The 26964-nt window shown below is 51.4% G+C and overlaps 2 protein-coding genes across 3 annotated transcripts; one reads left to right on the plus strand and one right to left on the minus strand.

The window, feature by feature from the left end:
* Nucleotides 1–6: 6 nt before the first annotated feature.
* CGREF1 (cell growth regulator with EF-hand domain 1) lies at nucleotides 7–13831 on the plus strand. The gene is made up of 6 exons (XM_049652409.1): nucleotides 7–60; nucleotides 11482–11570; nucleotides 12672–12737; nucleotides 12816–12886; nucleotides 13027–13151; nucleotides 13370–13831. Exons 2-6 carry the CDS (start codon nucleotides 11494–11496, stop codon nucleotides 13814–13816), a joined length of 786 nt encoding a protein of 261 aa, XP_049508366.1. The 5' UTR covers nucleotides 7–60; nucleotides 11482–11493; the 3' UTR covers nucleotides 13817–13831.
* A 1197-nt stretch (nucleotides 13832–15028) lies between these two features.
* On the minus strand, nucleotides 15029–26943 carry KHK (ketohexokinase). 2 transcript variants are annotated; one of them, XM_049652408.1, is made up of 8 exons: nucleotides 26266–26943; nucleotides 22201–22317; nucleotides 19716–19850; nucleotides 17803–17875; nucleotides 17085–17231; nucleotides 15945–16033; nucleotides 15651–15808; nucleotides 15029–15565 (listed from the first exon to the last, which is right to left on the minus strand). In XM_049652408.1, exons 1-8 carry the CDS (start codon nucleotides 26355–26357, stop codon nucleotides 15480–15482), a joined length of 897 nt encoding a protein of 298 aa, XP_049508365.1. In that variant the 5' UTR covers nucleotides 26358–26943; the 3' UTR covers nucleotides 15029–15479. The 2 variants fall into 2 exon arrangements, with proteins under 2 accessions (XP_049508365.1, XP_049508364.1); XM_049652407.1 differs by lacking the exon at nucleotides 19716–19850 and adding an exon at nucleotides 20040–20174.
* Between the last annotated feature and the right edge of the window lie 21 nt (nucleotides 26944–26964).

The following is a 26964-nucleotide window of genomic DNA, read 5'->3' on the forward strand; positions in this document are numbered from 1 at the left end:
CCGGCGCACAGCCTCCAGCCGCCGCGAAGCCGGACCCCAGCCCTCGCCGCGCCGCCGCAGGTGGGTCGGTGCTCGGCGTCGGGCGGCCTCGCCCCGGGCCTGGCGGGCTGGGGGCCGCGGGGCCGCAGGGCTGCGGGGCGGGGGCGGCCTCCGGCCTCTGGGGGCCCAGGCTGCGGGCGCCGCCCCTCTGCGTCCCCGGGGGGGGGGGGGGCGGCGAGGAGCGGCGGCTCCAGCCTCGGGGCACCTCCCGGGAGGAGGTTACCCCGGAGGGCGAGTAGAGGAAGGGGCTGGAGAGCGAATCCCGAGCTCTCTAGGCGTGGTGATGGGGTTTCACAGTTCCCCGGCCGCCTTTCCCCCCGTGTCTCCTTTGTCTCTCTGACATCGTGGGAGGGAGGTTGGGGGCTGGCAGGAGTTTCATCCTCATTTGACAGATGAAGAAAAGGGGGACTGGGGAGGGACCCCAGCTGGGGCCAGCTGGAAGTGTTAGGGTGGAGACCAGCTGTCAGGTGTGGGGGACCTTTTTGGCCGTAAAGCCACTCTCTCTTCTTTTGGGGGAGGGGAGTGTCCTGGGAGGCACAGGGGACACCAGAGGGATAAGTTAAGGGTGAGGATTTGGTTCAAAAGAACTTTGGGACAGTTAGACTCAGCCAGAAATGGGATGGATGCCCTATGAGGTGCTAGACTCCTGCCCTGGAAAGTCAAGCGGGGGCTGAATGGCCATTGACAGGGATGCTGTGGAAGAAAGCTTTGCACTGGATGGGAAGCTACCCAAGATAAAAGGCCCCTGCCACTTCCTAGATTCTCTGGAAATACTCAAAGAGCATGCGCTCGCTGCCAGTCATGTAACGGACATTATCCCACTGCATCTTCCCCAGGCCCGTACAAGGCTGATACTGTTGTTCCGGGCGCAGAGAGATTCAGACACCCACCTAGGCCCCAGCGACAGGACGGAGGGGCCGGGTTTGATCAGAGGTCTGACCCCAAGGCTGGGCTCTCCTCCCGTGCTCGGAGGCAAAGGCTTGAAGAAATCTGAGGCCTGAGAGTCGCTGTGACTGGGAGTGTATGAACGGGAGTGTGTGTGAAGGATGTGAGTAACTATTACATGACAACTGTTAACTATGAGTTGCAGTGGCTTTCGCGTCGTCATGAGAGTAAATTACGTTTATGAGCACCATAGTTATAGGAAATGATTAGGAACATTTTATTTGACAGGCAGTGGTTCAATAATGGCTTTATTTCTTCTGTTGCTTACAAAAGCTTCTGTAAATGCTGAGAAATGTCTTACGTGTGGACAAGTCACATTAGGCCAACCTCATTACACATTACTTGAAGTGCTGTAGCTGACTTCCTTTAAGCAATATAGGTGGGTCATCTGTACTAAAAATGCCAGTTTGAAGCATAACTCCTGAGAATATTACTTGGATTGACATTAACAGTCCACATACAGTTATTCAAGTTTGTGACGTGAACTATCGTCAGAATGCTCAGGTTGTCAGGAGGGCCCAGGTTATTCCAGGTAGAAGGTAGAACAGCTTGGGCAAAAGCACTGTAAAGTGAAAGTGAGAGGTATTTTGGGAGCCTCTCCTCTGTCTGCAGCAGAGCATTAGTGTCATAGAGCACCGGAAGATGAGTATAAAATGGTGACCTGATATCTATCTAATTGTAGAAGGCCTTGAAAATGCCAAGGTGAGGACTTTGGACTCTAATAGAAATAGGGTGCCACTGAAGATTTTGGAGTTCCAGCTAAGGAAGATTAATGTGATGTGGGTATGGAGGGTCCTTTAAATGGAGAAGATACCAGAGGCAAGGGCAAGAGAGAGGCTACTGCATTAATTTGTGCAAGAAGTACTTCGTTATGCACTTAACATTCACTGTAACCCTGTGAGTTGCATACTGTTATTATCTCCCTTGTGCAGGTAAGGTAACCGAAGTTCAGTGAGGACAGCCTGTGGTGGAGCTGGGATTTGAACCTAGGCCTGGTTGGTTCCAAAGCTCTGTTCTCTGTCCACTACACCGGCTGCATAGTTACATACTTGTGATGGGTGCATATGACCGAGAGGAGGAGAGTACTGGTAATTCGTGTGGACAGGGTACATGCTTTTCAGGGCCCAGGACAAAAACAAAATTAAGAATTTCAAGATGGAGGGGTGCCTGGGTGGCTCAGTCCGTTAAACGGCTGACTCTTGATTTTGGCTCAGGTCGTGATCTTGCAGTTCATGGGTTTGAGTCCTACACTGGGCTCTGCACTGACAGTTTCTCTCTCCCTCTCTCTCTGCCCCTCCCCCTGCTTGCACTCTCTAAATAAATAAATAAATAAATAAATAAACATTAAAAAATATATTAAAGAAGAAGAATTTCAAAACAGTGACAGCAGAGTATTACACTAAGCACAGGGCCCCTCCGAGAGCTGGGCCCCTGTGTGACTGCCCAGGTCACACGCAGTTCAGATTACTCAGACAACTTTAACAAACCGCCTCGAAACTTAGTGGCTGAAAACAATAACTTTGACTTTGCTCACGAGCGTGCCGTCTGGGCAGGGGTATGGAGACAAGCACATTTCTGCTCCATTCAATGTGGGCTGGGGTACCTGGAAAGCTGGGGGTCGGAATCACCTGAAGGTTTGCTCTTTCTCCTGGATGGTCCTTGGGCTGGGGAGATGTGAGCGGCTGAAGGCCAGAACAGCCGAGGCTCCTCAGACATCTCGCTGTCTGTGGTTTCTCCAGTCTTCGGTGTGGTAGCTTCAGGGACGCCAGACTTCTTCCACGGCAGCTCAGGGCTTCAGACGCGCATATCTGCATGTAGGGAGAGAGAGAGGGAGAGAGAACCAGAACCAGGTACAAGCTATGTCACTTTTTAAGACCCACACTTGAAAGTCACGTAGCATCATTTCAGCTCTTCATTAGGAGTGAGTGGCTGAGTCCAGATCATATACAAGGAAAGGCAAATTAGACTCAATCCTTTGTGGGAAGAAGTGTCAAAGAATTTGTAGACATGTTTTTTCAAACCAGCACATTTGGCCTAACGAGTGTGTACATTAGTGGGACCGGAGGGTGCTTCTCCTTTATGCCTGAGTTGCTACCCCCAGAGAGTCCTCTTTTTTTTTTAATTTTTTTTTTCAACGTTTTTTATTTATTTTTGGGACAGAGAGAGACAGAGCATGAATGGGGGAGGGGCAGAGAGAGAGGGAGACACAGAATCGGAAACAGGCTCCAGGCTCCGAGCCATCAGCCCAGAGCCTGACGCGGGGCTTGAACTCACAGACCGCGAGATCGTGACCTGGCTGAAGTCGGACGCTTAACCGACTGCGCCACCCAGGCGCCCCATCAGAGAGTCCTCTTTTAAAAGGCAACTCGTAGTGGATGATAACACGTTAAGCCTGGATAATAGGTTTGGACAGCTCTGAGGGATTTAAATTACTTCAGTGCCTCCTGTAGGCGTAGGTCCTGGCAGAAAACAGATGGGGGTGGGGGGGTGCGGTAGTGTGGGGTATACCCACACCATCTGAGGGTATCCAGGGAGGGGTGGGGATGTGTGAAGCCACTGCAGAGCAGTCCAAGAAAACTTCTGGAGGGGAAGAAGGCATTATTGTACAGCCAGGCATGGGGTTTTACAAGATATGTAAAATCTTGTGTCATTTATTTATTTATTTATTTATTTATTTTATTTTATTTATTTATTTTTAATTTTTTTTTTCACATTTATTTATTTTTGAGACAGAAGGAGACAGAGCATGAATGGGGGAGGGTCAAAGGGAGGGAGACACAGAATCTGAAACAGGCTCCAGGCTCTGAGCTGTCAGCACAGAGCCCGACACGGGGCTCGAACTCACAGACTGCGAAATCATGACCTGAGCCAAAGTCGGCCGCTTAACCGACTGAGCCACCCAGGCGCCCCAAATCTTGTGTCATTTAACCCTTACCACACCCCACGAGAGGTCCGCCTCACGTGCCACACGAGAACCCGAAACACAGAAGTCACACAGCTACTGTGTTCCAGAGCCAGGATTTGGATTCAGGCAGCCTGAGGTTAGGGCCCCTTCCCTTACACTTTGGGCTGTGCCACCTATGCCTTATAATTCTGTGTTTCTCTTTCTCTTAATCATTGCTTAACATCTGTATCTTTTCCTACTTATATATTTGCAAGCTTTAAGAAAAAAAAGGAATAAGTACTTCTACTTCATACTCTCACCTCACTTATAAGAGTGCCTCACATATAGTAGGTGCTCAATAAATATTGAAGAACTAAATACACTTTATCTTCATTCTACAAACTTAGTATTTATACTTGCCTTCCCTACAGATGCTCACCCTCCTCGCCTTTGTCATGAAAAGTCTTTGACATCTGGTGCTACCCATGCTGTCCTCTGTGGCATCTGGTCCCAGGATCTATACTTTCTGGCATTCTCCGTCTGGCCTCTTTCGGCCAGCTGGCCCTCTCAGCCATTATGTGCCTCTCCTTCTGCCTTAGAGAACCCTCAGCTGAACCTTGCCATCACCACCCCCGAAACCCAGCAGCACTCTGGATACCAGACCCCTTCACCTATATCCTCCTTCAGCCATTGTTTCCTGGGTGCTCCGGTGCCCTGCGGGCGGGACCTTCCCTCTAACCCTCCTGGCTAAGGCACACATCCCTGCAGTTCTTGCATTTCCACTCAGTCTCCATGGACTTTCTGTTGAGATTTCTGTCTTGAACCCCCTGTTGCAGTAGGCAGCGGTGTTGAAACCCTACTTGCCTCCAGTCCTCACTTGTCCCACTGCACTTGACTTACCATGTCCTTCGTGATACAGAAGTTTAAACCCTTGATATATTCAAATCTGTCTATTTTTTCCTTTGAGACTTATGAGTTTGTAGTATTTACATTTTTTATGTTTACTTTTGAGAGAGAGAGTGCACGCACGCGAAAGCTGGGGAGGGACAGAGAGAGGGGAACAGAGGATCTGAAGCTGGCTCTGTAGAGAGCCCTATGCGAGGTTCAAACTAACCTCGTGAGATCATGACCTGAGCTGAAGTTGGATGCTTAACCGACTGAGCCACCCAGGCGCCCCAGTATCTATCATTTTTTATTGCTCCGTTCTATAATGCGATTTGCTTAGCCATTGCCTAAATGTTAGACAATGTCAGGTTGTTTGTTTCTTTGACTAATATTTATAGCACAGTTATAGATATCTTTGTAGTTTCTTTTTCCATTTGAGTTCTTCCCTATGTAATCCTCAGGATGGTGTTATTGGGTCAGAGTTTCATGGCAATTAATACATATTTGCAGATTACCTCTCTAGAAACGTTTCAGGTTTGTAGTCCCTCAAGTGATATAGGTTAATCCTCACTGATTCAAATTATGTAATGGTTATAGGACTATTAAGATTTGCTATTTCCTTTTCCATCAGTTTTGCTACTAAGTTTTTCTAGGAAATTAGCTCTATCCTCTAAGAAGTTTTCAAATCTCTGCTGTTTCTATAGTTATGTCCCCATTTTCATTTTATTTGTACCTTTTCTCTTTGTTCTTAATGTGAATTGTCAGAGGTTTGTCTATTGAATTAGTCCCTTTTTAAATTTATTTTTTTATTTTTTATTTTTTATTTTAGAGAGGGGGAGCAGAGGGAGAGAGGGAGAGAATCTTAAGCAGGCTCCATGCTCAGCATTCAGCCCAAATCAGGGCTCGATCCCACAACCCTAGGATCATGACCTGAGCCAAAACTAAGAGTCAGAAGCTCAACTAACTGAGCCACCCAGGTGCCCCTGTATTAGTCCTTTTAAAGAAACACCAGTGATGGGGCGCCTGGGTGGCTCAGTCAGTTGAGCTTCCAACCTGGGCTCAGGTCATGATCTCACTGTTCATGAGTTCGAGCCCTGCGTCGGGCTCAGCACTGACCTCTCAGAGCCTGGAGCCTGCTTCGGATTCTGTGTCTCCCTCTCTTTCTCTGCCCCTCCCCCACTCATGCGCTGTCTGTCACCCTCTCTCAAAAATAAATAAATAAATAAACATTAAAAAAATTATTAAAAAATAGAAAAGAAACACCAGTATTTGACTTTGCTGCTCTTCTCTATCGTGTTCCTAATTTCTGCCATCTCTTATTACTTTATTTCTTAGTTTATTCTGTTTTACTAGCTTGTTGAGTTGGAAGGTTTAACTCATTAACTTTTAGTCCTTTCTTCTAATATACACTTTGAAGTCAACCCATTTTCCCTCTGATACCACTTTGATTACCTATCTTGTTTTCATGCATATCCTCCCAGTATTATCCAATTCTAAGTATTTAACAGTTTCCATTATGATTTTCTTCTTTGATCCACATACAAGTATGACTTCTAAATTTCCATATACGTGAGATTTTTTACATAATTTTTGTTATTGCTTTCTAATGTAATTGTATGTTAGGCATATAATACAGGGTGAGACAGTTTCTTTTTTTTTTTTTTCCTCTAACGTTTATTTTTAAGACAGAGACAGACAGAGCATGAACAGGGGAGGGTCAGAGAGAGAGGGAGGCACAGAATCTGAAACAGGCTCTAGGCTCTGAGCTGTCAGCACAGAACCTGACCCGGGGCTTGAACTCACAGACCGCGAGATCATGACCTGAGCCAAAGTCGGACGCTTAACCGATTGAGCCACCCAGGCGCCCCAGGCATATACTTTTTTAATGTTTATTTATTTTTGGAGAGAGAGAGACAGAGTGTGAGCAGGGGAGGGGCAGAGAGAGAGAGGGAGACACAGAACCCGAAGCAGTCTCCAGGCTCCGAGCTGTCAGCACAGAGCCCGATGTGGGGCTCGAATTCACAAGCTGTGAGATCATGACCTGAGCTGAAGTCAGCCGCCCAACTGACTGAGCCCCCCAGGCGCCCCCATTTAGCCCAGGCATATTAAATGTTTTATTTAACCTTCTACATTCTTACTAATGTTTAGTCTGCTTAATCTTTCAAATACTAAATGAGATATGTTAAATTCTCCACCATGATGGCAGATTCGACTTTTCTCCTTGTAGTTCTGCCTGTTTTTTTTTTTAAAGGCTTTATTTTTTTAGCACAGCAAAATTGAGAGGGAAGTGTAGAGATTTCCTATATACCTCCCCCCTTCAGCCCCTCATGCACAACTCCCTTATTATCAACATTCCAGACCAGAGAGCCCAATTTTTATGACGGTTGAGCCTGCATGGACACATCATCACTCAAAGTCCATAGTTTACGTTAGGGTTCACTCCTGGTGGTGTACATTCTGTGGGTTTGGATAAATGTATAATGACATGTGTCTGTCATGATGGGATCATACAGAGTAGTTTCACTGCCCTAAAAATCTTCTGTGCTCCTCCTACTCATCCCTTCCACCCCAGCCCCTAGCAACCACTGATGTTCTGTCTCCATAGTTTAGCCTTTTCCAGAATGTCAGATAGTCAGAATCATTTAGCTCACAGCCTTTTCAGATCGGCTTCTTTCTCTTAGTAATATTCATTTAAGTTCCTCCAGGTCTTTTCATGGCTTGAGAGCTCATTTCTTTTTGGCATTAAATAATATTCCATTGTCTGGATAGACCACAGTTTATTTCTCCATCCTTCTACTGAAGGATATCTTCTTTGCTTTCAAGTTGTGGCAATTATGAATAAAACTGCTATAAACATCTGTGTGCAGGTTTTTGTGCGGACATAATTTTTCAGCTCCTTTCACTAAATGTGAAGGAGTGCAATTGCTAGATTGTGTGGTAAGAATATGGTTAGCTTTATATGAAACTGCCCAAGTGTCTCCCAAAGTGGCTGTGCCATTTTGCATTCCCCCAGCCAGGAATGAGAGTTCCTGCTGCTTCACATCCTTGCCAGCATTTGGTGTTGCCAGTGTTCTGGATTTTGTCTGGATTTTGGCAATTCTAATAGATGTGTAGTGTTATGCCAGTTTTTATTTTGGATGTTCTGAGGTTATGTTATTAGACACATACAAGTTCAGAATTATGTTATCCTCCTATGGGATTCAAGTTTTATGAATTTTTTAATGACATTCTTTTATTTATAATCATGCGTTAAAGTCTAGTCAATAAAGCTATAGTAGCTTTCTTTTGTCTATTATTGCTTTTTTTTTTTTTTTTTTTTTTTGAGAGAGAGAGAGTGCCGATGCGTGTGCAAGCAGGGGAGGGGCAGAGGGAGAGAGAATCCTAAGCAGGCTCCATACCCAGCACAGATCCCAGCACTGGGCTCAGTCTCAAGACCGTGAGATCGTGACCTGAGCTGAAATCAAGAGTTGGATGCTTGACTGAGCCACCCAGGCGCCCTTCTACTTGCCTTTCCTTTTTAAATTTTTTTTTAGTTTTTTTCTCTTGTAATGCCTTTCTTTGAATTGATTTTTTTTTTTTAATTCCATTCATTTTTTTCCTCTGGTGGTTTGAGGTCATGCATTCCATTTCTATTTTTTTAGTGGTTATCCTTAAAACTTTTACATGCGTATTTAACAAAGTTGCTCAGTATGTCTTTCTCCCCAAACAATCGTCCGCACCTTACATCTTAATGTTGTCTGATATTGTAGCTCAGGCCACCTTTTCTGCCCCCTGTATTAACATAGTTGTCAATCTATGTTTGTTTATATTTTCCCAAATACTTTCTGATTTCTTTTCTGCTCACCATTTTCCCCTGCATTTCAAATCCTTTGGGGATCACTTCCCTTTTTCCTGAAACAGATCCCTTAGAATTTCCTTTACTGGAGGAATGTTGGTGGCATATTCTCTAATTTGTTGTTTATTGAAATTGTTTTTATTTCACCTCATTCTTGAAAGATAATTTTGCTGAGACTGGAGTTCTAGAATGGCAATCTCCCCACCGCCGCACCCCACCCCGACCCCCTTCCCCCTGCCTTTCTCAATGTATTAAGATACTACTGTAATCTGGCATCACTCTTGCTGTTGAGAAATCAGCTGTCAGTCTAATTATTCTTCCTTCTGGGGTATTTACCTTTTCTTTCTGACTGCTTTTTTTAAAAAAAGTTATTTATTTATTTTGAAAGAGAGTGCCTGTGGGGGAGGGGCAGAGAAAGAGAGAGACACAGAGAGAGACTCAGAATCCGAAGCAGGCTCCAGGCTCAGAGCCTGACATGGGGCTCGAACTCATGAACCGTGAGATCATGACCCCAGCTGAAGTCAGACGCTTAACCGACTGAGCCACCCAGGCACCCCACCCATTGCATTTTAAAATCAACCTTTTCTTTGTATTTGTGTAAGTTATGTTTGTTTCTTCTTCAAATCTTCTTGGTCATTTTTATGTTCATATTCCTTCTGCATAGTTTCAAACTTCTCTTTGGTTTCTTGAAACATATTAAATATACCTTATATTCTCTGTATGATAATTCCAATGTCTTTAATTTTTGCAAGTCTGGGTTCACCCGTTATTGGTTAGCTGGCTCTCATTCACGGTGTCTTATTTCCTTGTACGTTTATGACTTTCTGGCTGTAAGGTCATGCTCACCGATACTCGGAATTTCTTTGAGCTGGGATTGGAGTTGTGTTTCATGGACAAGATATATAATTTCCTCTGCTAGTCAACTGGAGGTACCATCAACCAGGTACCACTTAAAATATAAATGATCTGCTTTAGGTTTTTGAACCACAGAGATAGCATTAATTCAGGTCCTGAACCCACATTAGAGCAGGCTTGTTACAAATTCTGAGGGAAGACTTTATCCCTTCTACCCAGCACCAAGGTCAAGACTGGCAAGATTTGTGCTGCCCTTCTTTGTGACACATTTACTTTTCGTTCACCCTTAGATTGAGTCAGGCTGTTTGAATCCCAACTTTCCGTAGGGGATCTCCTATCAGTCTCCTCACGATGGGTGGGTCCAGACCTTATCTCTGGGCTCCTCTGTTGCACAAAGCACTCAGATTGATAGTGCAAATTCACCTGGATTTGGTTTGGCAGACACTTTTAAGGCAAAGCTGATTTCAAGCTCACTTCCCCCCAGGATGACCGTTTTCACTGTGCTTTTGCACTCAGAATTTCTTACTTTCTTGCCAACTCAATGCATTTGAAAAAATACTATTTTTATCCAACTTTGGAGTTACTTTCTTTGAACATTTACAGTCATAGTCTCCGACATAGAGATCTGGATATTCTTCTAGACAACCCTTTCACTGAGGTGTATCCAGACCCCTGAGGGCCCGCAGTTGATATGGAGATCTCAGTCCCAACTACCTCCCTTGGATGGACCCAAGACGTGTCTTCTCTTTTGGGGACAACTGAAGCTCAAGCATCTGTGTTGCCAGCCAGTGTTCGTGTTTGGCCACTGGGGATTATGGACGCCAATAAACTATGTCGACTCATGATATTTGTAGGGGCCACGTATGCAGAGAAGACTAAAGACGGCTCCCGTGCCTCTCAGTTGCTTTACCTTCTTGTAGATGTCCATGTTTTGCTGCTTCTTCCTCAAGGCAGTTCTGCTTGTGCAACTGCAGCCAGGCTCCCATAAGTGTCTTCCCGTTGGCCAGATGCTCACCTGCTCTACCCCACATCTCTTAGGAAGTCGATGTCCAACCTTGCAGTGCTTCTGAACCTTGTTAGAATCATGGAGCGCTTTGAGAATCTCATGAAACGTTTCTCCAGGAAAATCCAGTGCTAGCCAGAATGGCATTTCAGAGGGTGCAGAGGGTTTCAGAGGGTTCCTGGTCCTCTGCCCAGGTGATTTGTCAAGCACCTGGCGATTGGTCTTCCTAGAAGTGGGACTAGGGTCTCAGGCCTCAGCTGTGGTGGGTGTGCACTTCCTCAGAAATTCATATGATATGTACATGCACCTGGGAGTAATCAGAAAGCTCCATGTTCTGTGCTTTTGATCAGTCCTTCCTCTGTTTGTTTTCATATAACCAAGCGATTATGTTGCCAGGGAGCCTACAGAAAGTAGGTCCAAAGGAAAGTTTTGTTTTTTTTTTTCTTTATATTGGGATTTCCTAACTGCATTTAGTAAATAGTTCCTGGGGCCACTGTTGGTTTGACCCTGATTTGTTTCCGTCCCTATGTGAGTTTAGATCTGTTGCAAGGAGACTGAGCCTTTATTGATTTGTTCTTGGGTGAGTTTTAATAAATACAAACTAACAGTCTTACTCTGTGCGAGTCTTCGTCTTTTTGTATCCCTATGCATTTCTGATTTGGCCTTTTTCTTGACCTCTCTGAGCTAGTTTCCATCTGCAAAATGAGTGACTGGACTGGATTAGATGTAGTGAAATTGCACTTCTCCGAGCACCTCAGGGAGGCTGGTGGGGGGAGAGGGAGCTGGGTGTGGGGAGGGGCTCCTGCCCTAACTGCTGCTTCCACCACAGCAGGTCTGCTTTAGGCGCCTTCCACCTGGAGTCTGGAGTAAGATTCATTTTGAATGAATTCCACAGGGGATCCCTGATGTCTGTGCCTCTGCCCTGAGCAGGAGTCCTGTCACCTGGGTTGCAGGTGGGGGCAGGGAGAGAAGGTGCTCCTGTCTAGCCCACCGACCCTCCACCCCTTCCCCTTGACTCCCTACCTCTGTTCCTAGTTCAGTTCCAGGATGTTACCTTTGACAGTGAGAGTGTTGGTGCTGCTGCTGCCCTTGGGTCAGGCCGCTCCCAAGGACGGAACCGTGAGGTAAGGGGATTCAGAGGGCAGGGCCGTGGGCTGGGACGGGGACAGTCTCTGGGGAATCTGAGGGTGTGGTGGGCCCCTCTGGGAGGCGGGAGACGGGGCTTTGTGCTCCCTGATCTCTGTATCTGAGCCCCGCTCCCTGCCCAGGTACTGCAGCCTCTAAGCCAGTTAGAGCACCCCTCGCAGGGTGGGCATTCAGTACGCGTTTGCTGGGGTCAGTGTGTCTGGGATCCAGGAGCTCCGTTCCCACGGGGTGTGAAGCATGAGGTGGAAGCTGTGGGCCAAGCAAGGGGCTGCGGTCCTCTTAGCAAGACCTTATAGTGGGAATGCCGATGACATCAAGATCATTAGCAGACCATTTCTATTTTGCGTGAGCATCCTTTGTCAAGGTTTTTGGTATGAATGCTACACAGTAGATGTGCTGGGTGGGGTGGAGGGACAGATCCAGGAGCAGCAGCGAGACTGGCAGCGGTGACAAAGGCCACTGCAGTGGCTCCTGCCAACAGTCTGGCTTCACAGGTCTGGACTGATTTGGGCAAACAGGTAGCCCTGTCCAGAACTGGGAGCAAACCGTGAGCTTTAAGGACTGAGAAAGAGACCCTGAGTAGGTTCAAACTCCAAAACCAACATAAATGCCCTCAGCTTGGAAAAAAGAATCCAGTCTGTGTTGTGGAGCAAATCGGGTCTGTGTAAAACTGGGCAGTGCCTCGGGGCTGAGCCAGAGACCTGCCCCTTGGGGCCTGGCACCAAAGTAGAAGGGTGACCACAATGCATGTGGTCCGGCCACCCGCTCACTGTTTTCCTGGATCTCCAACTTGTATCTACTAGGTGTGGCCTCATCTGGCCTCTGTCTAACCAGATGCTTTATTTGGGTTTTCACTTAGCATCTAAGTTAGGAATCTGCAAAAAGAATAGTCGGAGGGAGTAAGGTTCTGCTTCTGAGACCAGGAGGGCCCCCTCCCCACCAGGTTTTTGGGAATTTGAGAGAACAATGCCCTTCGGGTCTGGGGAGAGAACCCTACAAAGAGCTTGAGGGTGGAAGGCCGGTCGGCTGCATCCTGTGAGAGGCTCTTTGCAAGGCCGGCCCTTCTCTCCCTCCTCCAGGCTGGATCCTGACCTGCAGCAGCAGCCCTTGCCCAACCCCTTCCAGCCAGGCCAGGAGCAGCTCCGGTGAGTGGGCTGGTCTGGGGGGCAGGCCTGGGTCTGCAGACCGGCCTCTCTAGGGCTTACTTCCCGTGTTCCCACCAGGCTTCTGCAGAACTACCTACAGGGACTGGAGAAGATGGAAGAGGAGCCGGAACACATGAGCCGGGAGCAGGGTGAGGGCCTGGGCCGTGGGGCCGGCGGGTGGGGGGCTTAGGGCAGCAGAGTCAGGACTGACCCCAGGCCGTCGGGTGCCCCCTGCCTCCTCCATCTGTCCCTGGTGCCCCTTCTGATGTAGCCTCTTTCTCCCCCTTAGTTCTCCTCTACCTCTTTGCCCTCCACGACTATGACCAGAGTGGACAGCTGGATGGCCTGGAACTGCTGTCCATGTTGACCGCAGCTCTGGCCCCTGGAGCTGCTGATTTTCCTATTGCCAACCCGGTAAGCCCTGCCGGCTGGGGGGCCCCTTCTCCCCCACGAAGGAGACGCCGCTTCTTGGGACTTCGGGTTTTTTCATCATGACTCTTTTGGTGAATCGACCATAAAAGAAATGCTCAAAGCACTGCCTGGCAGGGATGTAGGAAGGTGTTGGGAGGGTCAGGGCTTCTGGGAACACCTCCGTACACTGTAGACTCCACAGCAACTGTGTGCTTCCACAGGTGATCCTGGTAGTGGACAAAGTGCTCGAGACCCAGGACCTGAATGGGGATGGGCTCATGACCCCTGCAGAGCTCATCAACTTCCCAGGAGAGGCCCCAAGCCACACAGAGCCCAAAGAGCCTCTGGAGCCACAAGATGTTGGGAGGCAGTCCCTGGTAGCTAAAAGCCCATCAAGACCGGAAACGCAGCAAGCCCTGGGTCCTAGAGGAGAAGATGGGGGACAGGTAGAGGCCAGAAGGGAGTCCTTGGAGCCTGTACAGGAGGCTGGGGGACAGGCAGAGGCTGAAAGAGAAGCCCCAGCCCCTGGAGCGGAGGCTATAGGACAGGCAGAGGCCAGGGATACTGGAAAGGAAGCAGAGGAGCTTCCAGGGGAAACACTGGAGTCGAAGGACACCCCAAATGACTTTGAAGTTCATGCTGTTCAACTGGAGAATGATGAGATATAAATCTTGAGGTCACAAGTTTGCCTCCCTAGAAGTCTCAGTACCAGAACATAAGCCCCAGAGAGTCGTGTGCGTGTGTGTGTGTGTGTGTGTGCGCACGTGCTGCGACGAGGACCGCCTCTTTGTCCACTTCCTGGCCCCAGTAGGGACAGGTCTTTCTGTGCAGCTCAGGGAGACCCTAAGTTGAGGGGCAGCTTTAGGGCCCAGACAGCCAATAAAAAACTGAATGAATTCATCCACTCAGGCCGTCTACCTACAGGTCTAGCCTGCCTGATCTCAGGGACACAGGGGGTTGGGGACCGGGAGGGCCTCTCGGAGGGGCTTCGGCTTTCCCAGTGTTCCTGGACAGTGCCCGGCAAGCAGGCTGCAGCAGTAGGGCCCGGCCGGCTGCAGACAAGCCGGGGAAGAGAGCACAGACTCTCCCTGGGGCCCGAGTGCTCCCCTTCCCCCCTCCGCCCCCCCCCCGAGTGTTCAGATACCCAGAAGCCTCCTGCAGCTCCGAGCAGGTCTTCCCCACCACCCTGTATGTGCCCACCCCCAAACATTAAGAACTGCCATTTATTGAGAGCCTGGTCCATACCAGCCATCATGCTGGACATTTTATATGTTGTCTGTACCCTCACAATAATTCTATGACCAGGCAGAATTAGCTCCATTTGACAGATGAGGAAACTGAGGAAGACGGCATTCAGTAATACACCCAAGGTGACACTGCTAGTTAAGTGGCCGATTTGGATTCACGTGTGTCAGACTGCAAAGCCCAGGCTCTGTATCACATTCTGTGGCCTCACACACCCTGCCCCAACTCCCCTATGAAGCTTATAAAAAATAGGCTAATTCCAATATGCCCTCAGGCCCCGTCTCCCTCCGGGACAGCAACTGTATCCTGGGGCACATTTGTGGCTGAAGCACAGCCTTAACTACAGGGCGGCTCTAAGGGTGGGGCTTGTTGGTTCTGGGACAGTCACGGGGGGGGGGGGGGGGGGTGATATTTTTAGATTGTGAAGGCACCACCAAACCAGAGTAGGCTCTCTGCCCATTGGCCCATCAGCTTGGCTCAACCTTGTGGACAGTCCTGGAGCCTTAAGACTGGAGTCTTGTGACAGCCCAGGGGCCCAGAGGAGATTTTCAAATGGGCGTATTGTTTGGAAGGTTCCCTGGGGCACAAGGACAGAAGTGTCCCCCTGCCCTCAGCCAGGAAGCCTCACGGTCTCTACCCAGCCCCTGTGGCTCCTCCTCACCAGACCGGCTGGGCCACCACCAAGGGCACAGCTGGAGGCAAGTCCTGGGTACTTCCCTGCTGCTCTGGTGTAGGCAGCCCCTCCTCTGGGCCTCGGCAAGGAGGTTAATTTGGGGACTAGAGAAGAAGAGGGTGAAGGGCTGTAGTATCAAAGCCTCTGGAGTCCCCAGCCAGAGCAGTTCAGGAATCAAGGACAAACAGACTGGCAGAAGGAAGCTGGCTTTGGGGCAGATTTATTTCCTGTGTGGCTCAGCAGTGTGAGAGAGACACAGGACACAGGCGGAACCCTCCCTCGGTCTGCATCTGCCCAGGGAGCAGGGCAGCCCATGTGCCAGGCTGGATGGAGGGGAGAAGGCAACGGCGGCCGGTGATGCCAGCCTCCAAGGAGGGGGGTAGTGTAAGCCAGCAACCGCCATCATCGGGCATTCACACAATGCCATCAAAGCCCTGCAGGCCACACTTCTTGCCGGCCACCTGGCAGCCAAATCTCAAAGCCTCCTGCATACTCTTCCCTGGAGAGACAAATAGCTAGATGAGCTCAGTCTTCCGGGCAGAGGCAGGCCTCAGCCCTGGGCCTCGTGCCGGGGGGGTACTCACCCTGGGACAGGCTGAATATGACTGAGGCGTTGAAGGTGTCTCCGGCCCCCAGAGTATCCACCACCCGGGGTGGAGGAAAAGCATCCGAGTGAAGCAGCTGTCCGTCAGGGCCCAGGGCATCAGCGCCCTCCTCAGCCCAGGCGCAGACTAGCATAGCCCTGCAAGACCCTCCACTCAGCTGGGCTGTCAGCCCACCGGGCCCCCAGCCTCACCCCCCTCCCCAGGGCGGCCCCCAGTGTCCAGGCTCACTCACGCTCCGTACCTAAGGCCTCTTCCTGGCTTTCCCCTGCTCACCCTTTCCTCACACGACCATACAAGCCCCTCAGGGCCTCCACTGCTGACCGGAACCCCAAGTGCCTGGCCACATCTTTGCTGACAAACACCTGTGGGCAGTGGAAGAGAGGCTGACGGTTACCTCCACCCTAGTCCTGGCTCAGTCACTCACCACCAGCAGCCTGGCGTTGCCCCCATAGTGCAATGTCACTCCTCCAACGTGGCCACCTAAATCCCCAACGTAGTATCTCGCTGTCCCACTGGGATGCGTTTTCATACTTGCTCTAGATATGCTAGAATACAGCCCTGTAAATTGTGACGCAAAAATCCCCGGTTTATTTGTTCTAGAGCAACGAAAGTCCCTGCAATTGAAAACCCACAGCGAGCCTTGAGCGCCATCTGGCGGCGAGAGCTACCACTGCCACGTTACACCTCTGGCTCTCGCGGGCGTTTTTGTTTTGTTTTCTTAATGCAACTATGCCCTCTGGGTCGTTTCTTCACCTATAAAACAAAGGGGCAAGGGTTGTAGAGCTTCCTCAACGCCAGCTACACATTAGAACCTCCAGAGAGAGTTTTGTTAAAAAATACTTCAGCTGAGCTCCACCCCCACCAATCAAATAAAAACCCAGGGTGTGGCTCAGGCACCCGTACCTTTGTGCCCCCCGAGTGGAGGTCCAACCAGCTCAGGCTATGATGCCAGGATTGTCACTCAGATTTCATTTCCATTCCAGAACTGCCCAAACTTACCCTATGCAAGTCCCCTCCCATCCTCCCTCACCCCTCAGTGGCCCCCACAGCCTGCCACCCACCCCAGAGTTGGAGGACACCTGGGAGAACAGTCCCATTCTTCCATTTGACAGAAGGAGAGACTGAGGAGGCCCAGGGAGGAGATGCTCCCACGCAGGGTGCTCCGAGGCTGGCTCTAGTAGCCCCCCCCCTTGGCTACTCTCGTACCTATACACCCACTGGGACAGAGAAATTTTGCTCCGTGGCCACTGCTGAGGCCTGCACGGGAGCCCAAAGCTGGGGGCCTCTTTGCCCCCCACCTGCCAATGACACCAAGCCATTCCAGGTGTGGGAGGCAGAACAAGGGAATGCTTGGCTCCCTTTAAGAACCAAATTAGCAGGATGTGGCAAGGGGAAGCTGTGTGGGCCACTCACCACGTCTCCATAGCCAAACAGCTGGAACAGCTCCTCTCGGGGCTTCTCCACTTCCACGGACACTCGGATCTTTTGACCTGGAGGCTGCCTGGCATTGTGCTGTTCTATGCGCTGCAGCATCTGCACCTGTTCCGATGCATTCCGGCCCTGGGGTGGGGCGGGGCAGCTCAGGACCAGCTGGGCAGTGCCCAGCTGATCTGGCTCATTCTTCCCTCCCTGCTGGAATTCCAGGTGAGGGGAGGCAGGGGGCGGGAACTCCATTCTAAGTTTCAAAATTCTAGAGCAGTCATGGACCTTGGAGACCTTATTAACCAGCCGCCCCCCCCCCCCCCCCATTTCACAGAGGAGGAGACAAAAGAATAAAAGACTTTCTTAAGGACCTACAGTAAATTAAATCACAAGGCTAGGATTAGAACTTGGGACTTCTCAGAGTCTAGAGGAGGTGGGCAGTCTGTAACACAGAAAGCATGGGCCTTTGCCTGGAGCCGGCATCCTGCTTCTGGTGCCTACACCCTGCTGTGTGACCTTGAGTAAGTCACCCAATCTTTCTGGGCCTTAGTTTCCTACCTGAAAACACAAAGAAGAACGGAGAGGGGATGAGGGTAGTTGGATTCATTTATCTCTAAGGTACATCATGGTTCAAAAAAACTAAGAAGGCAAAATATGTGGAGGACCTGGCACGTTGAGCCCCTCAAAACACAGGTAGGGCAGGACTTGCCTCGATGTGGATCCACTTGAACCGGGTCAGATCAACTTTGTCAAAGTCCGCAGCAGACACATCTGGCAGGTTCCTAAGTCATAGGACAGAAACGACAGAAAAGGCATGATGGTGAGGTCAGCCAAGGCTGGGATCTCTAACTGGTTGCTGGGGCCCCTTTGCCTGGTGCTGCCTGCAGCATGGCCAGAAACTACATCTACAGCACAGGCTTCTACAGCACAGGCTTCTGAGGCTCAGCTCCAGGATAGGCTATTCCAGGCTAAACTCCTGACCACTCCTTGCCCCACTCAGTTCCATCCAGACAGGGGATTAGAAGCAGTTTGCTAGAATGCCCTTTGGGTGTTGGAGGCTGTGATATTTTCTAGGGGTAAACTCAACTGCAGCATGTGACAAGAGGCCAGTTGAGTGCCTTGGAGACCACATCTCCCAGAATACTCTAAGAGCACCAGGGACTACAATTCCCAGAATCCCCCGCCTTGCCAGCAGCACGCAGCTCCCAGCATGCAATGCCCTGGTGATCTACAAAGGCTATGGCTGCTCTGGGTCTGGTCCTGTTCACTTCTGGCGTCCCAGACGCGACAGCACCACCGTTCTAAGTTCGGCGGCTCTGTGTTACAACTCCGAGGTCAAGGTTGGTGCTTGAGGATGAGTTTTTGTTTGGCTGACTTAGGTGTGGAGCCCTGGGAAGGGTCCGCCTTGACCAGTGAGCTACACCTAACCTATATTCCTCCCGCTCTGCAGCCGAATCCATCCAGTTAACTAGCTGAGTACCTGGGCCTTTCTGAGGCTGCTTCCCCATTTGGTAGATGGGCCCAAACCCACCAGCTTGTTGCAGTTGAAGGTAACGTGTGTGGATCTCCCTACACTGGGGCCAGAGGGCAACAAACGTTTCTCCTTGGAACTCCCCTCCTTCCCTTCTTGTGAATACCCATGTGGTGTCCTTGATCAAAGTTGCTACAGATTGTTACTTGATGGGCAGAACACTAGGATTGACCAAGGTGAAGGTCATTGCTAGCATATATGCCCACTCATTCATTGCGACACACTGAGCCCAGAGACCACTGGCCATAAAGCTTGTCCGAGGATAATTGCCCCCTCTTCCCCAGGTCCAGTAGTCATGCCGGGCAGTAGGGACAGCCTGAACCCCAGGGCTGCTGGATGTGGACCACCTCAGCCCTAACATAGTACCTGGCACATGCTAGATTCTTAGTAAGCTAAATGTCTGAGATTCTTCAGGAGGCAATCTAGGGGAGACAAGAAGGGTCTGGGCCCACAGGGCCTCTCCCTAGCAGCTTGGGACTTTAAAGGGATTCCCTCCCCCCAGTTAACATGGCATCAGATGCCCCTGATCTGCTGACCCAATGTTCCCCTTCCCTCTACTTCAGCAACAGCTGTGAATTGTGTGTGGCATTTGGCCTGGCTTCATTATGCAGGGAGCTTCGCGGTGGGCTCATCTCTTCTGAACACCCAAACCCAGCTCCTTGGTGCCATGCTGCAGGCTGGCAACCCTGGGGCTGACCCTGGAAATTCCAGTGAGTCCCCTTCAGGACTTCAGATGGTTTGAATCACACCTCCTGTCCCCCGCTCCTCAGAACAATTTCCCCACACCCATACCCAGGCTGCTGATTGGCCAATTACGGAGGAATTACATCACGAATTATGTTTTGCGCAGGCCTGCCCGCCCATCCTTGGTAGTGACCGAGGCCAAGTCACCAGGCAGAACAAAGCACATCTCTTCCCACCTCACTTCTCTCCTAATTGAAAACAATTCAGAAATCACTGAGCAGTTTGGCATGAGGACAATTTCTGGTATAGAGAGAGGCGGCAGAGAGCAGGCAGTTGGGATGCCCGTGGTGGCGAGGGAGGGAACTGATTGGTGGGCCGTGCCAGGGCGAGGCCGGGGGGGGCCTTACGTGTCGTAGAGCACAATGGTGCGGGAGCCATTGCAGTTGTTGACGATGCAGCAAGAGCATGGGGTTTCCCCTCTGCCCTGCCAGGCCACCTGAGACACATCCACGCCCCGCTGCCTGAAGTCGGCCACCAGGAAGCTTGAGGTGGAGCCCGAGCCAAGGGAAGGGCAAGGAGACACAAATTAGAGCCTACGAGTGGCCTGGGCCTCCCCCCGTGTTGAGGGGGGATGCCGGAGCAGGGGTGCCTCTCTGAGAAGAAGGGTCCCGTTCCAGGAGTTCGGTGATGGCGGCGGCGGCAGCTGGCAAGGTGCGGACAGGCGTACAAACCTGTAGGCATGGAGGATGGTGCGGCTACCACTGGCCTCGTTGATGATGACTGTGGAGATGGGGACAGAGCCCGTGGTCTGAAAGACTGTGTAGCGTAGGTCCACAGAATAGCGGCGGAGGTCATCCAGGACAAAACTGCCGAGATGGAGTAACCCAGGGGAGGTGTAGTTCGACAGGGTTTGGGGACTGGAGGGAGGCGGCAGGGACTCCGGCTGCAAAGGGTTTGGGGACTGGAGGGAGGCGGCAGGGACTCCGGCTGCAAGCAGAGGGGGCTAGGAGGGAGCCGGGAATCACCATGCTCTCAGAGGCTATGCCAGGGGGCAGGAGAGGCAGGGGCACAGAGCCTGGAACTCAGTGACAGAAACACTAAGGGATGTTCTTTTAGGTCCTGGCTGAGGTAAACTCCAACCCGGATCCTGTCCTTCAGTCTGACTCAAGCCAGAAATGATGTGCTCAGTGAACCCAGATGGGGTAGATCTGGGGGCCTGGAGCACGTGCCCTGTTTGAACGAAGCAGGTGAGAGCACTGTGGTCTGTCTCATGCAAAGCCTTGGCAGACTGATAATTACCAAGGTGGTACTTCGCTCCCCAGCTGCCCTCTACACACTCATCCTCACGGTACTCTTCTCTCGGGAGTCCCTTGAGTGCTACTGGGATTCCACTCAGTCCGCAGCTGCCTCCGTGATGCCCAGCCAGGAAGTGGTGCTGCCTTGGTGAGGCCACCCACCACCCTCACCTCTCGTGGCAAGGTGAACCCCGCAGGCAGTGAGCTGGCTCCCAGTGCCTGATGCTCCTCGACGTGGGGCCTGGTCCAGGACTCTTCCCCAGAATCCCCTCTAATCAGAGTGAGTGGGAGGTGGACCCTGGGAGAGACTGCGCCACCCCCACGCTTCCTGGCCGCAGCGTCTCTGGAAAGTGTCCTGTGACCGCTGGTCCAGCCACCATCTTGGCCTTTCTCACGCTGGCTGGACAATACAGATTTGTATATAGGCATCAAGCTGGGGCATCATTCCTCATCGTACACCTCAAAGATCCTTTAAATAGTAGGATCCTTCCAAAGCATGCAAACTACGGGGTGGTTTTCCAAATGATTTTTTGCACCCTCCGTGCCTAGCACGTGGTAGGTGCTCATTAAATGCTTGCTGAACAAAGGGGGAGAATTTGGAATGGCCTACCTAACGGCATTATTGTTCCAGAAAGGTGAGTCTACCACCCTAAGCCAGAGGAACAGGAAGGAAGACAGCCACTGAAGAAGGTTGACGAGTGACCAGCTATTGACACCAGGTCCCTCTGTGCCACCTCACAGGGCGGGCCCTTGCCCACTGATTTGTTTTGTGCCGGATCACCGAGGAAGAGAATCTGGCCACAGCTCAGGGGGCTGGGCTCTGGCAGCACCCCCATGAAACCAGGGTTCAAAGGGCTGTGCTTCACAGGCCAGCAACCTGGCAGCCTGCCCTAGCGCCCACAGTGGGCAAAGTGTGGGCCTCACCTCCTGATAAGCGTTTGCTGAGTTGGCGGGGCCGGGGGTCAAAGGGCTCTTGGGTCCCCACAGCAGCCAACATGGAGAAAGCGTACGGGCCACCTACGGGCTGCAGCCTCACAGCTGGGGAGCTGGCAGGCCTGGGCCTGGGCCCAGCTTTAGCACGTGGCTTCAGGGTGTCCTCGGCCGGCTGCTCTTGTTGCTTTAGTGAACCACGGGGACACAGCAGTGGCCCTGCCCCCTCAGCTGGGGAAGAAACCGTGGGCCTGAACCCTAGGACCACGGATGCTGGACATCCCCGAGGGAGGGTTGGGACAGCAGGTCCCTAGCTGCCTCCTGCCACAAGCATAGCCAGGATTAGGGACTTGAGAAGGGCAAAGTCACATCCATTGCAGAGTCTGTTGGAAGCAAGGAAGGAGAAGGTGGGAAGCTGAGCAGGCTCTGGGCAGTGGCCAGGGAAACAGGCTGTGGAAATAAAAGCTTTCACAGGAGAGCGTTAGCACCCGAGCAGCAAACAGCCACGCTTGGGAGGGTCTGGGATGCTGGTGCCCCACTCTTGCCCCTCCCACCCATTTCTGGTGGCCACAAACCGTTTCTCACAGCCTGCCCCCAGCCCCCCACCCCCACCCAGGGTTAAGACTTCCTTCTACAAGGCAGTCTGCCCGCTCCTTCCTCCACTCACTCGGCAACATGGCCCGGGGCCAGCGAGCCCATGAAGGCACAGGGGGCTCCAAGCAGGGAGAGGACAGTGCAGGAATTAGATGCGTTGCCTCCACGCTGCCATCTCTGGGACAAGCACCTGCAAAACACAGGGAGGGTCCCTGCAGCTCCAGCAGGCTGATGCCAGGATAAGCAAGACCTAACGCAGTCCTGGGGCAGGGCCCCGGGGCGTGTAAAAGCTGGGAGGCCTCCCTCAGAAAGCATCTTGAGGGGCGCCTGGGTGGCGCAGTCGGTTAAGCGTCCGACTTCAGCCAGGTCACGATCTCGCGGTCCGTGAGTGAGTTCGAGCCCGGCGTCAGGCTCTGGGCTGATGGCTCGGAGCCTGGAGCCTGTTTCCGATTCTGTGTCTCCCTCTCTCTCTGCCCCTCCCCCGTTCATGCTCTGTCTCTCTCTGTCCCAAAAATAAATTAAAAACGTTGAAAAAAAAAAAAAAAAAAGAAAGCATCTTGATTTGTCCATTTTCACTCCTTCAGGTATCTCAGAGGAGGGCTCCACTAACTCAGGTGACCTCCTCCTCAGTTACAGTGACCCACCTCTCCCCCAGGCAGAGGGACCTTCAGCCTCCACCTTGATTGCTGGATAACTCAAGAGCCTCTTCCCAAAGGTGTCAAATCCACTACCTACTCCTGTCCTTGGGGAGCCTGCTTCAGTAACAACTCAGGTCAAAATAAGTAAGACAGGGAGCAAACCTGTACGCTGTAACCAGTGTAGGAGTTATGTGGAGGGAAAGCTAACTTTTACAATGTCAAGGTTAAGGGGTACCTGGGTGGCTCAGTCAGTTAAACATCCGGTCCTTGGCTTCGGCTCAGGTCACAATCTCGTAGTTTCGTGGGTTCAAGCCCCATGTCGGGCTCTGCGCTGGCAGTGCTGAGCCTGCTTGGGATTCTCTCTCTCCCTTTCTCTCTGCCCCTCCCCCATTTGCACTGCCTCTCTCTCAAAATAAATAAACTTAGGAAAAAAAAATTTTTTTTAAGATTTAAAAACGCAATGTCAAAAGTTAAAAAGATTATTGGATGAAGACCAGTTTTTCTCCATTTCCCCCCCTTTTTTTTTTGCAGTTTTATTGAAATATAATTGCCATATAACAGTCCATAAGTTTAAGGTATACGATGTGGTGATTTGATATACGCACGTATTGCAAAATGATTACCACAATAAGGTTTGTTAACACAACATCCCATCACATAATTACCTTTTTTTCCTCAGTTTTTCTCTATCTTTGCTGGAAACCTAACTCAAGGTGTGCTCCGAGGAAACTAACTGGAGATACACCTGAAGGACTGCATTGTTCTCAACAACAAAAATGATTACTTATGCATGTCAAAGCACTGGAACGATTTCTCATTGTGCTCCAATAATACTGGGAGGTAAACAGTGCAGGCTGTTATTTATATTCTTCCAGTTCCAAAAACAAGAATAACTGTGGCCTCTTACAGTAAGAAGAACCACTAATTAAGAAATAAATGAAACAGGGGTGCCTGGGTGGCTCAGTCGGTTAAGCGTCCGGCTTCAGCTCAGGTCACGATCTCGCGGTCCGTGAGTTCAAGCCCCGCGTCGGGCTCTCTGGGCTGATGGCTCAGAGCCTGGAGCCTGCTTCTGATTCTGTGTCTCCCTCTCTCTCAGCCCCCTCCCCCGTTCATGCTCTGTCTCTCTCTGTCTCAAAAATAAATAATCTTAAAAAAGAAAGAAAGGAATGAAACAATTTTTAGGCTAAGGTATTTTGGCACACAAGACTTAACCCTGTAGTTCTCTTCAGCCTTGGGAAAAGGTGTCCGTGATCTTATTAGAAAGGAAACTAATTGGGGTGCCTGGGTGGCTCAGTTGGTTGAGCATCCCACTCATGGTCTGTGGGTTCGAGCCCCACGTCAGGCTCTACGCTGACAGCTCAGAGCCTGGAGTCTCCTTCGGATTCTGTGTCTCCCTCCCTCTCTGTCCCTCTCCAGCTCATGCTCTGTCTCTCTCTCGCTCTCAAAAATAAAAATTAAAAAAAAAAAAGAAAAGATACTAATTTGTAAAAGGTCAAACATTACTCAAGCTATGAGCTTTAGAGAAATTTTCATGCAGATTAGAAAGCGGGAGCCTAGTGGGATTTGACTTGCTCAGATCACACCAATACTTCATGACAAAGCTGCTGTCAGAACCCAGGTTTCCTGACTCCCTAAACCACTGCAATGCGCTCTATATTTCTGAATAGAAAGTAGTTAGGCCCCAGCTTGGATGAGGTTTCACAGAAAGGTTACACACTTCGGCTTTGTGGAGATCCTTCAAAGTCACACGAATACCCAACTTCCTGTGCAGAAATGCTCTGCTGAGCAAGAGGATGCTTTCTGGAAGGCTCTTCTTGGCCTGGACTCTGGGAGGCAGGGCCGTTCCTCAGGTGTCTGGCCAAGTTCCAGGTGGCAGCTCCTGAGAGTCCCAGCTGCCCATGGAGCACAGAGAGTCTGGGACAGATGGGGCTGAGGTGCCCACTTGGGAAGGCCTGGGTCCCCACTTGGGCTTGCCCATCTGGGAAGCACAACAGAGTCCAGAAGGTGGGCTGGGTGGGCTAGGCACATGACAGACAGAGGCCCTATGGGCAAGCGCTCTGCTCAGCAGAGGAGGAGAGCTATGGGTCTGGGGGAGAGGGGGGTACACCCTGGGAGCAGAGAGCATGGAGAACATGGGAAGGGTCTCTTTAGAGAGGTGCCTTCCTTTGCGCCCACCTTCAGAATGAGCTCGTCCTGGTGGGAGCCCCGAGGATCTCCTTATCCTAACCTCTCCCCCTAAGTAAGCTCAAAGGGAATGGGCCTGCAGCTCTTGTGAAAAGCAGGCACTCCGGTTCCTCCCCGGGCCCTCCGGTCCTAGGATCCACACTGTTCTCTTGAGAGGAGGCCTAACTCCTCACCGTGCACTGCATCCTGGGGCCAGCTTGACCTGGTAGGGGGCCTAGGTCTACAGAGCAGCATCCCCTTGTGCCCCTCCCCCACTGTCCCTGTGCCCCTGGCAAGGGCTCTAACCTCTGGCAAACAAAGCAGCCCAAAGCAACGGGTCAACTCTGTGAGATGGGCAGAGGGAGCACAGGAGACAACCGAGGCCCGGAACACTAGATTCGTAGGCGTTGTAACTACTGCTCTGCCCACTCAGTAACTATGTGGTCTTACAATTCTTATTTAATTTCTCCACATATTTAGCTGCTTCATCATCTATAAAGAGAGGATCCGACTGACACTTCCATACTGCCCACTGGCTGCTGTAAGGAAATTATGTGTAATGCATATGACGGGGCTGGGTGGACCCAAAGATTCTAGCCCACAGAAATGCCCTCTTGGGATTGCAGTGATTAACGGTGAGGTTCTTATCAAGAGTAAATATAAGAGCCAACCAGCGACTCTTCCACTTTTACCAGACAACCAAGAAAGACGCTGTGTTTTGTAAAAAGGACTTCTGGTAAACTCCTTTTGGAATTTAGCGCCAGGGAAACACGTTGGTGATGGCACGTGAACCGGCTCTATCCACCACCCACGGCATCTCCAAATACACCTCCAGTGCCAGCAAGGCCTTGAAGCTAGAGTGAAGCTCAAATACCACGGTTTTAAATGTTCCTGCGGTCTAACTGCATACTTATTGTAAGCTCCCTCCAGATTTAAGAAACAGATGAGATATACGTGGTAGATAAATTAGAAATAAATGCCGGTAAGAGGCAAGTGCAGCCGTCTTTTTGTTAAAAAGAGAGAAGCTGGTCGCGCACCTTACTAGCTCTGTGCCCTTGGTTAAATCTCTTCATCTACCTGCTTGTGGGTAAAACGTGGATAATGATTCCTGGAACGGCAATTGGCGAACACAGTGCTATCCAAAGCCTGGGCCTTATTACTAACGGCCTCAATTCCTTCCCTAGGTCCTCCCGGGCGGAGGGGACGGGACACCAGCTCCCGAGGCTGGACTCTCACTGCGGGGCCCCTGGCCCCGCGGACCTGGGGTCTGAGCTGCCGGGCTCAAACGTGGGGCTGCAGCGGCCCCTGGGGTGTCCGGGGGGCCCGGGCGCCCCTACCTGCTGTCCGTGTCCTCCTCCGGGTACTTGTCCACTACATTGATGATGTCCAGCACCACTAGCCCCACGCACAGGATCTGCTTGTCTTCCATGAGGCCGCTCCCGGAGCTTTCTGCCCGCCTGGCTGACGGGGTTCCTCCCGGGCTCTGCGTTTTATTCCCGAGGATCGGGTCCCCGCTCCTGCGGCGGACTTGGCTCCTCCTCAGCGTCCTGAGCTCCTCCCCTCAGAGAGCCTTCTGCAGTCTCGAGGGAACGGAGCAGGGCCCTTGCTCCCCACGCCCACCGAGCGGGCTTGGGAACACAGACCCCCGAGGCCTTAGTTCCGGCCTTCCCTTAGCAGGTGGCGTGGCCCAGCAGATGGCAACCCTTCCCGCTTCTTGGCCTTATTTCCTCACTTGTCAGGCAGACTCGAGGCTCATGCAAACCTCTCTAGATTGCAGCTAGGCAATCTCCTGAATGCAAAAAAAAGTGCAGTAGAAAGGCGCCCCTTGCCCCTCCCTCTCCTGCACCTGCGACTCCCACTCCAGACCCGAGACCGAGGTAGTGCCGGGCCTCGCAGCTGCGGCCTGGCCCCCTCAGCCCTAGCCTTTCCCGGCGCGTCGCCGCGGCTCCGCCCCGCCCCCGAGGTCCAGCCAATCCCAGCTCGAGGCCCCGCCTCCCCCGCCGGGCAGCTGGGGCGGCTAGGTGAGCGACGGCGGT

Source organism: Panthera uncia (assembly GCF_023721935.1).
Source record: "Panthera uncia isolate 11264 chromosome A3 unlocalized genomic scaffold, Puncia_PCG_1.0 HiC_scaffold_12, whole genome shotgun sequence".
Lineage (NCBI taxonomy): Eukaryota > Metazoa > Chordata > Mammalia > Carnivora > Felidae > Panthera > Panthera uncia.

What these genes read in the sequence shown, in the direction of transcription:
- CGREF1 (XM_049652409.1), top strand. Translation starts at nt 11,494, where the DNA reads ATGTTACCTTTGACAGTGAGAGTGTTGGTGCTGCTGCTGCCCTTGGGT. An exon ending in CCAGGCCAGGAGCAGCTCCG is followed by an intron (nt 12,738 to 12,815) that starts GTGAGTGGGCTG and finishes TGTTCCCACCAG; the next exon opens with GCTTCTGCAGAACTACCTAC. An exon ending in ATTTTCCTATTGCCAACCCG is followed by an intron (nt 13,152 to 13,369) that starts GTAAGCCCTGCC and finishes GTGCTTCCACAG; the next exon opens with GTGATCCTGGTAGTGGACAA.
- KHK (XM_049652408.1), bottom strand. Translation starts at nt 26,357, where the DNA reads ATGGAAGACAAGCAGATCCTGTGCGTGGGGCTAGTGGTGCTGGACATC. An exon ending in ACCATTGTGCTCTACGACAC is followed by an intron (nt 17,876 to 19,715) that starts GTAAGGCCCCCC and finishes CCTATGACTTAG; the next exon opens with GAACCTGCCAGATGTGTCTG. An exon ending in CATATTCAGCCTGTCCCAGG is followed by an intron (nt 15,566 to 15,650) that starts GTGAGTACCCCC and finishes TTGTCTCTCCAG; the next exon opens with GGAAGAGTATGCAGGAGGCT.